Raw genomic sequence first — 15141 nt, 5'->3', positions numbered from 1 at the left:
TCCTGGAGGCACTGCTCCATCGCTGCTGGGACCAGGCTCTCCATCTCGCAGCCCTTCCTCCACTCTCTCCTCAGGGTCCTCCAGCTCCTGGGGCCCTGGGTTGCCTTTTCTCCCCACTGCTGGTCGTGGGCTCAGCTCCCCCGGGGGGATGTCTCCTTCCTTCCCAGGTCCGGACCCAACTGAACCGCAGGGCCCTGCTTTTATACTTACTGCCCCGCCCCTGCCCTTCCTGTGGAGGGGGCGGGGTTAGCTGCGCCCCACAGGATGAATTAACACCCTCTGCACTGGAGGGAGGCCACTCTGCTCACTACTGGGTGTCTCCGTTTAGTCCCTCTGAAGGAATTCTCCTGCTTGGCAGCTGCCTGTTCTCTATGGTGCAGGCGTTTCTCTCCGCCCCTCTCAAGAGCCAGCCCTGCGTTCTCTTTGCCTTCCCTACCCCTGGTTCAGCGCAGTGTCCTGCTTTGGCTGCTGCCTAAATATGGATATAGAGCCCTAGTGATCTCAGTTACCTCCGTTTTCAAGTGCCCAACTTGAGACACCATAAAGGGGCCTGGCTTTCCAAGGGTGGGTGTTCAGCACCTCACTCCAGGTTCCCCTGAAATCACCCGTCAGTTTTGAACATTTTGGCCAAGGTGCTTAACTCCAGGCACCCGTGTTTGAAAATGCTGGTGGTAAGGGTGGTGAAAGCTGCTGAATCACGAGCCCTGGAGTCCTCCATTTATCCAGCAGGGCCGGCAACAGTGTAAGCTCCCACGTAGGCTGTAAGTTGAGGGGTGGGGGGGATTCAGTCTCCAGGCCCATTCAGCCAGCTGATTTTGCCTACACCATTGCTGGTTGTAGTGGTGGGTTTTATAAGCTGGACACCAGTCCACTTCCTAGGAGTGGAGAGAAACCATCAAATTGTTTCACCTAAGCCACCAAAGGGACTCTAAGTGGTGATGACACTCCATTGATACTGACCTGGGTAGCTGTAAACCAGTGACCTAAAGGAGAAGACTGTCTCACTGTCAGTCCTGGAGCCATCCTGTGCCCCCGCTGCTCTGCCCATTGCTATCTCACCTCTCTCCCTTCAGATGATTACACCAGTATCTCCAACAAGCCTTGTGACCTCCAGTGCACCACCAGGAGTGGAGAGAGACAGCTGATGGCCCACGCACAGGACGGCACATCCTGCAAAGACAGGACGTACCAGGGGGTCTGCATCAATGGCAAGTGTGAGGTGAGGCGCTGGGAGGAAGGGCCGTGTATCGGGGGCTGAAGGCTTGGTTTTAAATCATTGTCCTCAAGCACCACAAGTATGGGCAGTAAAGTGAAACTGAACAGCTGCTATAGGGTTCTTGTAAATGTCACACTAATACCTATGTAGAATGGAGCAGCCAGGTTTGGGCTGGGGAGATCATTATGTGCAGCCATGTACTTGCACTAGGTGGATACATTCTCCCTTGAGCCTGGAGAAAAGCAGCAGCCTTGGCTTGGTTTTGAAGGATCACCCAACAGTGCAAGAAGTTTTAATCTGTTAGCGAAGGCCCCCTTTCATTGCAATGGTACTTTTTATTTTTAAAACCTCAAGGCTCCATAGGACAGTGATTTGGCGGGTTGGCATTGCCACTGCTGGATGTGCTGCCTTCTGGAGATGGTCATTCTCAAAATGACATTGCCCCACTAAAAACAGCCGCCTGCTGGCTCAGCAAGGCCATTCTTGGATGCAGACCCTTCTGGGGGAAGGACATTCCAAACCAATGTCCCAGCAAGGTGGGTCGGTTAAACGTAGGTGCATTATGAGCTAAAACAGCCCCTCACCCCTGCCTCAGAGTTCTTACTTCTGTGTGCCCTAGACATGTAAACTCTCACTCCAGGGATTTCCCCCAGTTTAGAATCTCACCTACCCAGTAGGTCTGTGGTGGACACCCCTTGCTCCAGAGCAGGATTGAAGACCTTTTCTTTTGTATTCCTTGCAGCCGGTTGGGTGCGACGGGAGTCTCTACTCATCCCGGACGATGGACAGATGCAGGGTGTGCGGAGGGGACGGCAGCACTTGCTACCGGGTTTCAGGCAGCTTCCGAAAGGGGATCTCACAGTTAGGTACACCCTGTTAAGTGATGCCCATCAAACGATTTCACAGGTTGCTTCTTGCTAACACGGACTGCCAACTAGGGCAGAGTCTGAACGTCCCAGCTGAAGGAGCTGAATAATACCTTGCCTTTCTTTCCGCATGTAAACCAAAATGATGGTATTTTGTCTGATCAGCTTAATCAGCAGAGGAAACTGGTTTGGTTTGCTGTATGGTAAGTTAGTGAGGTTTTCCTCCATCTCTTTATGATATGAAGCGGCTGGGCTCCTATATATGTCTATTGATCTCAGCATCTTGCCCAAGCCAGATGATGTTAGGAGTTCAATGCACTTTCTTTTATCTCTGCTCTGAGTTGATTTTGCATTTGGATGTTAATCTTGTACGAGGAGGGCAGGGCCGGCCCACAACATTTTGGCACCTGAGGCAGGGAGCTCAAATGATGCCCCCATGTCCCCTCGCTTGGGGCAAAACTTTGAAAGGTCTCAATTCTGCCGTCTTTCTGTTCTACTCCTCTCATGGTACTGCTCTGCTACCTACCCCAATAAAGGAGAACTAACAACTTAAAATGCCTTGTTCAAAAATTTTAAGTAACACTTAACTTTCAAACGCCTGAACAGCAAATATAACTTTTCTTGTCTGCATAGTAAACACTGGCATTTTTATCTGTTTGAATAATCAAAGTGGTGCTTTCCGTGCCTTCTTGGTTGCAAAGATTTGAACTGCTTCCTGTTGAAGGTCCACAGTCTGGGCCAGCTCATGCTCTATTGAGATGGTTGCAAGGCCGACAAGCCTCTCCTGTGTCATTGTGGAGTGTAGATGTGTTATTAACTTCAGCTTGGAGAAGCTTCGTTCTCCACTGGCAACTGTTACAGGAAGTGTTAGAAGTATGCGCAGAGCAACAAAAGCATTTGGAAAGAGGGTGGTCATCTTATTTTGCACATATATTCCAGAACAGCCTTTGGAGTTGATCCTGCTGAAATGTATCTTGAAAGGGCTTTCAGTTCATCACCTAAATCGCTCGCATCAATATCGCGCATGTCAACATGTGTCAACACTGTCTCTAGTGCCCTGCATTGCTGGTGTAGGTCTTCTTCAGGTATAGTCAGGAGTTTTGGAATATCATATAACATCCCAAATATACTGCTGTGTTTCTTGAGCTGCATGAAACATTCTTCAGCTGACTGTATTGCACAATCTAACACCTGATTAAAGAATTCAACTTTGAATTGTTGTTTGGGTGTCTCTCATGGGATTATCCCGTGCCTCATAATCAAAATGTCTTCTTCTTCGGTGACTCTTATATTCTTGAATGGGTGGGAAAATAGCTTCAGTGTGAACTTCCTCTGTCAACTTCTGTGCACTCTTCAGACCATTTTGAAATTCCTCATCTGACCGGTAAGACTGTAGGTATGACTTTGCTTTGTCCAGTTGTTCCATTACTCCAGATATATCAAGGTCAATACCTTGGAGTCTCATGCTTACAACATTTATTTCAAACAGTATGTCATGCCACAACACTAAACCACACAGAAATTTGAAGTTATGTATGTTTCTGGTGATTCCATTTCCCTCTGCCACTGTTCTCCCATGAACCATTCCTGTCATAGCATTATCTTCTATAATGGCAACTATGGCATCATCTATCTCCCCAATTTGGTGTTTGACAGGCTTTATCGCCTCCACTCGACTTTCCCATCATGTGGCACTCAATGGTTTCAGTGTCAGAGAGGATGTTCCCAGACGTTGCGTCAAAATTTGCCATCGATGAGTTGATGCAGAGAAAAATACATAGATGCTTTGAATTACATTAAAAAATTCAGCAGTCTCACTAGAAGCTGGTGCTGCATCACTGACCACGAAGTTCAATGAATGAGAACTGCATGGGACAAAAAAAGCTGGAGGGTTTAACTCTCGGATCCATGTCTGCACTCCTCTGTTCTTTCCTCTCATGTTGGCACCATTATCGTAGCGCTGGCCTCTCATGTCAGCTATCGCAATTCCCGTATCTTCCAGCTTTTTAAGAAGCACATTTGTCATACCAGCTCCTGTAGTATCATCAGTGTCAATAAATTCTAGAAAATGCGCTCTGACAGTCACCATTGCAGTGACATTTTCACTAGGTTCTGTTGTTACAAAACAGCCCCATTAAAGTCATGTGTTCCATATGGCTGATGTCAGGTGTGCAGTCCAGAATAACAGAGTAATATCTTGCTGACTTCAGATCTGCCACAATCTTCTGTTTGACTTTTGTTGCCAGTAACTGTATGATCTCATTTTTAATTGTTTTTCCAAAGTAGTGTGTGTACATTTCTTGGGTGGTGACTCTTCTTAGATGCTCCTGGAGTACAGCATCAAACTCAGCCATCAGCTCCACAATTTTAAGGAAGTTTCCATTGTTTGGCACATACAGCTGATCTGAAGTGCCACGCAGTGCTAGGTTTTGGGTAGCAAGCATTCTCACTATGGAAATGAGCCTTTTCAGAACATTTTGCCAGTAAAGAGACTCTGATGCAATCTTCTCTTGATGCTGATCATCTATGGTGGCCTTTAACCTTAATCTCATCTCAAGCTCTTTCCACCTATGGAATGCTCTCTGGTGATTTGCTGCCTTCTCATGGCATGATTTTTCCAGGCCTTTTTTCCTGTAGAACGCAATATGGCTGGAACATTAGATTGGAAGAGTTTGCAACAAAAACAGTATGCAGCATTCTGGGTTTTTGAGTACATAAGCCATGGCCTCTCCACTTTGTCACCACTACTGTCACGCCAATAATGTGTTGGATGGAAACTTCTATTTTCATTGTCTTTGGGGAACATGAAGTTTTTCACTTGCTGTGGCCCATGCAGTACAAGGAAGTCCCTCAGGCTACTGCTCAAGTGGGTCCACAGTCCTGGATCATCTAGATTTAAGGAACTAAACTCAGCAGCAGCTGTTTCTTGTGCCTCCACCCCACTCTTCTCTGATTTACACTTTTCTTCAGGAATGTGCATGGTTACATCCATTTGAGATGGAGATATGGATGCTGCAGTAGCTGCCAGGTCACCTGCACTCTGACTAACTGGAAGACCAGGCCTCTCCTCACCACTCACATCCTCACTGGGCTCACCATGAACATTTGTGTCTATGTATCTCAGGAGAGCTCCTTCTGGCTTAGATAGAAAAGCTTCCTTTGCTTTCTTTCTTTTTCTGAATGCTGCCCCAGAGGGGCTGTGACGGGTTGGATCACAGAAACCCCCTTGGGAGCTGCCACCTAATGTGCAAAGACTACCTCTGCTCCTGTTTTCCCTGCCAGCTCAGGACTCCAGCACCCTGTCTGGCTGAGCCAGACATGCCCATCTGCTCCAACAAAGACCCAGGGTCTGAATCACTTGCCCCAAAGCTGCAAGTTTACCTGAAAACAGCTCACAGTAGTGTGCTTGTCTTTAGCACTCAGATGCCCAACTCCCAATGGGGTCTAAACCCAGATAAATCCGTTTTACCCTGCATAAAGCTTATGCAGGGCAAACTCATAAATTGTTCGCCCTCTATAACACTGATAGAGAGATATGCACAGTTGTTTGCTCCCCCAGGTATTAATACATACTCTGAGTAAATTACTAAATAAAAAGTGATTTTATTAAATAGAGACAGTAGGATTTAAGTGGTTCAAAGTAGTAACAGACAGAACAAAGTAAGTCACAAGCAAAATAAAATAAAATGCGCAAATCTATGCCTAATCAAACTGAATACAGATAATCTCACCCTCAGAGATGCTTCAGTAAGTTTTTCTCAGATTGGACACCTTCCAGGCCTGGGCACAATTCTTTCCCCTGGTACAGCTCTTGTTCCAGCTCAGGTGATAGCTAGGGGATTCTTCATGATGGCTCCTCTCCCCCTCTGTTCTCTTCCACCCCTTTCTATATCTTTTGCATAAGGCGGGAACCCTTTGTCCCTCTGGGTTTCCACCCCCCCCTCACTGGAAAAGCACCAGGTTAAAGATGGATTCCAGTTCAGGTGACATGATCACATGTCACTGCAAAACTTCATTACTCACTTGCCAGCACACACATATACAGGAAGACTCACAGGTAAACACAACCATCTGCAGACAATGGGAGTCATCAAGATTCCAAACCATCATTAATGGCCCACACTTTACATAATTACAATAGGCCCTCAGAGTTATATTTTATATTTCTAGTTTTAGATACAAGAGTGGTACATTTATACAAATCAGATGATCACACTCAGTAGATTATAAGCTTTGTAATGATACCTTACAAGAGACCTTTTGCATGAAGCATATCCCAGTTACGTTATATTCACTTATTACCATATTTTTCTAAAACTATCCCAGTTACATTATATTCACTTATTATCATGTTTTTATAAAACCATATAGACTGCACAACGTCACAGGGGCATTTTCTTCTTTCACTCATGACTACTGTTCTGTGCCAGCTATAGTGGCTCTCAACACTCAATTGAAGGGGACAAATAAGCAGGCTGGTAGCAGGGCCTGAGTGAGGGAAAATATCAGCGTCTTAAGGGCCTAACTGGCTCCTACTTCAGTTGACTGCCTGTTCTCCTCAAGTGGGTTCAGGGAAGCAGCAGGAAACAGGAAGCTCCCTGAGAAGCTGGTGTTAATCAGTCCAGGCTCCTGGGGGTGCTAGAGAGGTACATAAGAGGCTCCTCCTCCTCTCTCTCCCTGTAGCTCCTGCTGCTTTCTGTTATTCCCTCTCACCTTTTCTCCTGCCTGCCTGTTATGTCTCTTGTGCCCTCCTTCCTCTAGCACAGCACTCCACCATCTCTGTGCATCTAGAGCAGAGAGAATACATATGCACCAACAGCAGACACAATTTTCTACACTCTGGGTCCTAGTGGCGCCCCCCCACAGTCTGGCACCTGAGGCGGCCGCCTCAGTTCACCTCATGGTAAGGCCAGCCCTGGAGGAGGGTCACTACATTTGTAAATGTGTGCTGCTGTTCTTGATGACAGCAATCGTTCTCCTGTACTCTCCAGGCCGATGGGCTGCAGAGGGGGTAAGTGTTCTCTGAAACGTGGTCCTCCCTCAGGCCCTACAACTCCCCTCACTTCTACCCCTCTCCATACTCCCAGTCTTCCCCCCTCACAGAATGATGGGATTGTTGAGTGGTAGAGCAACACTGTGACGCACTGATAACCAGAGAATACTGATTGTAGGACATTCTGGGACACCTACTCACTCTACTTGATGGTAATTCCACTAGACTGCAGCACCCCCTACTGGATACAGCCCTGTTGTAACTGCACCCAGTGCTCTTCACAGCTCTGGCAGTTTGTTCTCCTTTTCTGTGGGAAGAGGAAAAAATTGAACAAGGAGTATTTTTTGTTTGGTGGTTTTCCTTTCCCAGGAACAACTGCCAGCTCTGAATAAATCCAACTCCAAAATGCACTTCATTGCTTTTAAATGTGACCTCCAGAGGATTAGGTTTATGTCCATTTGTGCTGCTTTAGGATGGATAAAGAAAGCCTGAAACAGTTTTCAAAAATAAGTATTACTTTCTCGGTTTGGTTGTGGTTTTTTTAAATATCAGGATTGTCACATCTGGTCCTCCGCGCGTCTTGGGGACTCTGAGATTTGTATGGTGAGCTCTCACATGTTAACTGAAGGGGCAAGGTAGAACAAGGTGGGGGAGGTAATATCTTTTATTGGACCAACTTCTATTGGTGAGAGAGACAAGCTTTTGACCTTACACAGAGCTCTTCTTCAGGTCTGGGAAACTTAATTAGGCCATGTCTACATTAGCAAACTTACAGCCAGGGCCGGCTTTAGCAGGTGCGGGGACCCCCGCCCCGACTCCGCCCCCTCCCTGCCCCATTGGATCCCTCCCCAAATCCCCGCCGTGGCCCTGCCCCTCCCTGCCCCATTGGATCCCTCCCCAAATCCCCGCCCTGGCCCCACCCCCTCACTGCCCCATTGGATCCCTCCCCAAATCCCTGCCCTGGCCCCGCGTCTTCCCCAAGCACGCCGCATTCCTCCTCCTCACCCCTCCCTCCCAGGCTTGCGCTGATCAGCTGTATGGTGGCGCAAGCGCTGGAGGGAGGGGGGAGAAGCGGCTTTTTTTTTCCCCCACTCCACCGGCAGCCCCGGACGTTGCGGGGCCCTCTTAGGCGCGGGGCCCCATTCCGGGGAATCGGCCGAATCGGCTTAAAGCCGGCCCTGCTTACAGCAGCACAGCTGCACCGCTGTAAGATCTCTCATTAGCCGCTCTGTGCCGACGGGCAAGAGCTCTCCACTTGACATAATTAAACCGTCCCCAACGAGCGGCTGTAGCTATATTGGCTGGAGAAGCTCTCCCGCTGACACAGCGCTGTGCACATAAGCGCTTATGCTGGCAAAATTTATGTCACTCGGGAGGGGGGGGGTTCACACCCCTGAGCAACATAAGCCAACTTAAGTGGTAGTGTAGACATAGCCTTAGAGTGTGTCAGCTAAATACGAGTGGAACCGATTGTTTAGCATGAGTAGTTAACACATATTTCAAGGGGCCCTTCAAGATGAAGTGGCCTGGTAACATCTCTTCAGTCATAGGGAGGAAGGGTGGGGGGGAGAAAGCAACTGTGGGGGTTGTTAGTGGATTATAGTGTATTGTAATAAGCCATAGATCCATTGTCTCTATGGGGCGAGGTGGAAGCAGGAAATTGATTTTTAACAAAAGTGTGTCTTAGACATCTGAGTTCAAAAGGTGTTAACAACAACAAAAAAACAGGCCAAAAAATGTGACTAAAACTCTCTTCCCCACACAATTGCTCATCTTGCATTTGTCGTTATTTTTACTATTTAGACTGCAGTAGCAAAGATGCTGCTGCTGCCCATAGAGTGAGATGTATACAATCTTTTGTCTTTTGTGATACCATCATTTCACTAGGTCTCCAGTCACCATAGAGTTTTGCATGGTAGAGAAGACCCACATTTCTAATGTCAAATACAAGCTGATAAAACCCTTCTTTACCCAGCATTAAAAAATTGGCTTGTGCGTTTGCTTGTTGTTTTCCCCTCCCTTTGCAGCTCACCTTTCACTCTCCTTCAAGGGGAAACTATCAGGTTGAGCGGATGAGCTCTGCAGCCCTTGATCTCTAGGTTGCTAGTTCAGCTCCAACCGTGGGCAGTAGTCGGGCCTTTATCTTTTTGGGTTTGTGGATCTAGTGGGTGGCATGACTCCCTCATGCACCCAAAGCCGATACCTTCTTCCTGCCCTCGAATTTGACTCGGGACTCAGATGAACTCCTGAGGTCTGCAGCAGCTCAACCTCAACAAACCAGGCAGGGATTTTTTAAAAAAATAAAGACTCCTTGACTGCAAACAAACACACCCAAAGGGGGAGCTGGGACAAGACCCCTTCTCCTGGAGCTAAAAGAGTAATTCTGCAGTGTGCCCGGTGCTGCAGGGCACCATCCCCCTCCTGCATGGACACAGAGCCAACTTGCTGCCGCTGGCTACTCCAGTTGGAACATAATAAAAGCCCATCGACCACTCCCAGGCTTGCCAACCCCTAATGTTCAAAAAATCATGAGTCAGGCTCACCAAAAATCATGAGATTGGCTTTAAAATCCTGGGATTATGTAAAAATCATAGATGTGGCGTTCTTTTTATTTGCCTTCTGCTTTTTGAGCCTTTAGGATGCACCAGGGTCACATGTTGAAGCTTTCTCCACAGCCACAAGGGCTGGAAACATACTTTTTCTTTAAGAATGAAGGCAGAGCTCATCCCATCTCCACTTGACTCCAGGAGCTGGGGCTTTAAGGACAACAACAATATCATGAGACTCATGACAAAACCATGAGAGTTGGCAGCACTGCAATGCCCTCACTGAGCCACCTGTGAGGCTGGAGCAGCCTGAGTCTCTCTCCCGCGTTGGGTTTCCCAACCCTTTGTTCTGTTCCCACTCCCCAGGCTACGTGTTCGTCACAAACATCCCTGCCGGCGCCACGGACATTCTCATCATCGAGCGCCGGAAGACTGAGAACATCCTGGGTAAGCCGCAGAAAAGCACGGTGTGGATAGCACGTCACCACCACCAGAAGTTGGGGCATGGGCTGTGCTCCTGGGAATGGTGCAGAGAGGACACGCCCTGACAGCAAAGGAAGGCAGGAGCAAAAGCTCAAAGGGAGCCTGCAGGAGGCCCTGTGCATGACCACAGCCAGGCTGGAGCGGGTAAAGTCACACCGGAGCAGGGAAGGTGCTGGGGAGCAGCTTTAAGTGGGTGTGAGCCCCACAGAAATGGGCAGATCTGGAAACAGGAACCCCCAGCACCTTGCTGCATTGACTCCTGCCCTGCCATTTCTGACCCTCTCGGAGAGGAGGGTGCAGGCGACTGTGGGGGGGAGCCAAAGGCAGCATGGCTCCTGAGTGAGTGGGAAGCAGCTGGGCGGGGCCAGCACACTGGGCAGCTGAACCAGGATTCTCAGGGTGTCCACCTGACTTCCCTGCACCCCTTCTAGCTGCACCGAGGGATTCCTCTAGAACCCCTGCCCTGCCCCTTAGGTGATAACTGTACCCCTCTGGCAGGTGTTTCCGTAGGAGGGAAGGATACAGGCTTTAGGAAATAAACGATGGACAAGATCATCTGTGATCCTCTCTCACCTGGAACGATCCATTCAGCTTAGGGGGTCACACGATCCTTTGTGTTGGATCTTTGCTTTCTGGATGGGTCGCAGCTGATGTGTTATTCTTGGTGCTTTCAGAAAGCAAAGGGCTGAGAGAGCTAGCTGGAATGAGGCTGTTAGGGGACCACAGATAACATGACCAGCCCTGCCTCCATTGTAATTCACTTGACTAAAGCCAGGCTCACACTGCAACACTGGAGCCAAACAGCCCTGAATTTGTGGGGTGAGGGTTAGAAAGCTAGAGGGTCAGAATCGTGGGTTTCTCTTGACTTTTTAGCTAAACAAATCTAGCTCTCTGGAGGTGAAATTTCTATATATTTAGCTGCTGTGCCATTGAACCGCCATTTTTTCTTTAATGTTGCACGTTCACCCTGCCTCACACATTGCTGTGGTTCAAGGGTTCTGGACTAGAAACGTGACATACTGTAGTGTGAGCTCAGGCCACCCCCAACTTGGTATCCTGTCCCTCAGGGCACCGACACATGGAGCACAAGACAGTGTCTCCCCCCAGGTGATTTTCCTTGGCCAAGGATTACTTCTCCATACAAGTCAGCATGGGCTGCTGTTGGCCTCTTTTCCTTGACGTCTGCTTGCAGTTAAGTCTCCTGTCCCTCGCCTCTGTTTGCAGCACTGGCGGATGAATCTGGGCACTTCTTCTTCAACGGGAACTCAGCCATTGACAATCCCCAGAACTTCCGGGTGGCTGGCACAGTGTTCAAGTACCGCCGCCCTTCCAACCTGCACGTGGACGGCCTGGAGTACATCATTGCCCAGGGCCCCACCAATCAGTCTCTGAATGCCATGGTACGTAAGGAGCTAAAGATCGGGGTGCTTCCCTGGCGGTCTCCTTTCCGAGCCCCAAGACCACAGGTGCCCTGCAGGCAAAGGAATTTTGAGCTTTCCCACGGCTGGGGCTCCTGCCTCATTCCCTGTAGCAATGCCTTCTGGGAGAGACTGAGCTGTGCCATTCCTGGGGGGTCCTGTCTGGCCATCATGGGTACACTGTCTCTTCTGTGTTCATCACAAAGCACTTACTGTCCAGGTCAGGTTTCAGGGTGTGGTCACGTGTTTCTGATCCATTAGACACGATACATGCAAATGAGCTAACAGGGTTTTTGTTTTCTCCCCAGTACTATAACTTCAATGGGAAAATGCCCCATATAACGTATGACTACACTGTGCCACATGTGCCCTTGGCAGCTCTCCGAACAGCTGCCCCTGCTCTCGAGGCACCTCTCTACCTTCATCTACCGGACTCCAGCCCCAAACATCCAGCCCCAGTCCCAGCAGACTCTGGGACTGTGCATGATTTCAATGCCACTTGGCTCTCTCTCGCCCCGGACGATGTCAGTGACCGGTTCCCACCTGGAGAAGAGCATGGAGACCTGAGCTTCAACAGCCAGGACTTCTTCCAGAGTAACTCCACCGCTCAGGCCGGGCCCTGGGGCTGGGAACAGAGGGAAGAGGAAGAAGAGAAGTTTGGCTTCCAGATCAGACAAGTCTACCATGCAAATGGAGCGGACGAGGAGGCGGCGGCAGTAGGTGGAGAAACAGATTTGGGTTTGTTTGTTTTCTTGGCTACCTCGTGGTTGGGTAATTGAGGTGCTTGTTAAGGGTGGGACTTACAGAAGCACTCAGCATTGGCCCACCTCTGCTTTCATCGAAAGCAGTGGGCGCTGTACCAGCTGGGTAGATGGGGGAGGTGGCGATCCAGAGGGGGAGGTTACTTTAGCCTCTATGGGCTCATTAACACCCCTGCATTTTCCTTTAGCCCCCAGCTTAAATCAGATTTCCATCAGCACAGCCATGCCCTACAGCGTGATGAGGCCCGAGCTGCCGGAGAGCAGTGGGATTGGGGCAGCCAGGCTCCGGCTCTTCAGGAGATTGTGTCACCGGGACCCACAAAACGCTGCCTTTTGCAAGGAACTGCAGTACCTGGCTGCCAAGCTGGGCTGGAAGAACTCAACCACGGGGCTGTGGAACGAGCTGGTGGCCGGATGGCCAGTAGGGCTGCGCAAAGGGCCTGCCAATACGAACTTGCTGGAGAACATGAAGGCAGAGGCTTATGCAGAGAGCCAGGAGGAGGCAGCTAACTACAGTGTGATTACAAGCGTGCAGAACCCCCTGCCGGGTTCCAACTCAAGCCTCCACACTGCCCTCGGGAATAGCCACCCGGCAGAACCCCTTCAAGCCCCTGGCCCTGAAAGGTGAGATGCCGCCGGGTTCCTGAGGGAAGACAGGATGCCGTTTATCCTGGGAGGATTGATCATCCCATTCCCATGGTAGCTTCAGGGTTCTCCACTTGGGTTTCCCCTCTCTGACTCCTCTGTTGTTATGGTGATGGGGATGGTAGAACAAAGCCAGCAGCCTGTGTCAGTCCATCTCAGACTCCCAGAACACGTTCGATAGTGCCTCTGCTCCTCCAAAGGGGCTTGGTCACCTCCTACGTGATCACTCACTCACCAAAGTGATCCACCAGCCATAGGAGATCTTCCCATGCAAGCCTGCGGGGGAACAGTAAGCAAAAGAAGCAGAGCCACTGGGTTCCCTCTCCATCCCCTGGAGTACCTGAGGAAGGCTTTCACTATCTGTTACTCGTCGCATCCCAAACTAAGTTCATTTCTGCTCCTCTCTCTGCAGCAACGAGTTTGATGTGAGCCCCCTGGGCCATGATGACATCAGCCTGGCCGACATGTACCGGTGGAAGGTCTCTGCCTATGCTCCCTGCAGCTCCACATGCACTTCAGGTAGGTTTGGTCTGGGAGACTGGATGGCTTCGCAGGACTGGGAATGAAATGTAGAGCACTTCACCTGAAGGTCCCCAGGTATAGTTCAGCCCAGCAACCAGAAGCTGTTATTATTTGAAAGTGGTTTGGTGGCCTCTGTGAAATAACTTGGTGTCTTCAAGCCAGTTCCTAGTGGAGAAGCATCCACATCCCTAAAGCCCCCGCACCTGTTGGCACTAGTTCACACCCCTGTGGGCAATCTCAGCCACTGGGAATGGCAAGTGAGCTCTCCTTCCCTGTCTGGGCCAGAGCTGAGGCACATGGCTAGGGCAGGGTGGTGAAAGCTTGCACTGCTGCTGCCTGTGCTGTCCTTTGTGCGTGGGTCAATAGAGGAATCCATTCTCCAGGGCTGGCAAGTGCCTTTCACCAGCACTAAATCCTCTTCAAATGTAAATGAGGGATCCGGCTACACCACGAACAAGGGTTAACTTTTACACACAGGCACAGCTCCTGTACCCCAGCCGAAGGTGCACGAGAGAGAGCTGCAGGGGAAGAACCTGGGCATGTAGTATGTGATCTTATGTGTCACGGGGGCTCCTGTTTCATTGAGGAGCTATATAATTACCCTAACTGGGAGGTGGATGAATGTTTCTGTGCTTGGGCTGAGCCTTTTAAAACTTGTAATAAGCCAACGAGAAGAACCTGAGCCCAGCTGAATAGTAGGTTCACACTTGGAAATAGTGACATCCCTTGATGTGAATAGCTCAAAGCTGGGCTCCAACTCTTGCCAGTTGGTTTCATGCTGGTGGGGTGACTGGAGGGGCTGAAGTATATTTGGTGGGGGAAGGGAGCTGGTACATTCAAGACCTGGTAGTCTGCAGAGGACTTCTTGACACAGCTGAAGCTCCTGGAGAGTGGTGTCAGAGTAAGTGTTGATACTTCAGCCCCTCCAGTCACCCCACCAGCATGAAACCAACTGGTTTATTTTATTTAAGTTTCAGCATCCTTTTGCCTTAATGAAGTGAGGCTAGGAGTAAAGGATCTGGGAAGAGGTGGGTGGGTGGAAAGCAACCTATTAGTAGCATCGGACTGTCTTTGGCACCGGTAAACTGTGCTGTGGAGTGTCTAGTTCTGGTCTTGGCTGGTGTCCTGCCGGCCTCATCATGTCGGGTTTGATCTTTGCAGTTCTCTTCTGGATAATGATCCAGTCGAATATTTGTATTTTTATCATGGCACCAGAGGCTCAGATACATAGGTACCATGTAATAGATGGAGCGAGTAGTGGTTTGTTGGATAGCAGGCACTAAGAGAGATTCCTGGTTCCCAGCAGGCATCAGCACCTCCTATGCCATGTGTGTCCGGTACGATGGAGTGGAAGTAGAGGAAGCGTACTGTGATGCGCTGACCCGCCCAGAACCCACTCATGAGTTCTGCACAGGGAGAGAATGCCAGCCCAGGTAAGTGACGATATTTACTTGACCTCTCTCTCACAAAGACACCCAATCAGCCAAGGATACAGCCATAGATGGGCATGCACAGCAGGAAACCGAGCTAGGTGGGAACTGGCATAGAATGCACAGGCAGAATAATGCACGGGAAGCCAATAACCAACAGAGAAGGAGGCGCCCAATGCACACCCACAGTTTCAGGTGGGTTTGTACCCAGCACGGCTCGGCTATGCTTCCGCTGCTGCTAGTTAGACTCGTGCTAGCTCC

General features: G+C 49.7%; 1 protein-coding gene across 1 annotated transcript in view; it reads left to right on the top strand.

Moving 5' to 3' along the window:
* LOC112105874 (ADAMTS-like protein 2) overlaps positions 1-15141 on the top strand; it is a 45406-nt gene that overhangs the window by 22163 nt on the left and 8102 nt on the right. Inside the window, exons 6-13 of the mRNA XM_026655599.1 lie at positions 1074-1219; positions 1959-2082; positions 9988-10068; positions 11329-11504; positions 11831-12260; positions 12472-12907; positions 13341-13447; positions 14757-14883. Coding sequence (XP_026511384.1) covers positions 1074-1219; positions 1959-2082; positions 9988-10068; positions 11329-11504; positions 11831-12260; positions 12472-12907; positions 13341-13447; positions 14757-14883 — 1627 coding nt within the window. The remainder of the gene's footprint in view (positions 1-1073; positions 1220-1958; positions 2083-9987; positions 10069-11328; positions 11505-11830; positions 12261-12471; positions 12908-13340; positions 13448-14756; positions 14884-15141) is intronic.

The sequence above is a fragment of the Terrapene carolina genome, unplaced genomic scaffold (genome assembly GCF_002925995.2).
Source record: "Terrapene carolina triunguis isolate 2854851 unplaced genomic scaffold, T_m_triunguis-2.0 Scaffold210, whole genome shotgun sequence".
In the NCBI taxonomy this organism is placed as follows: Eukaryota; Metazoa; Chordata; order Testudines; family Emydidae; genus Terrapene; species Terrapene triunguis.
This window is presented reverse-complemented; position numbering and strand designations above follow the sequence as displayed.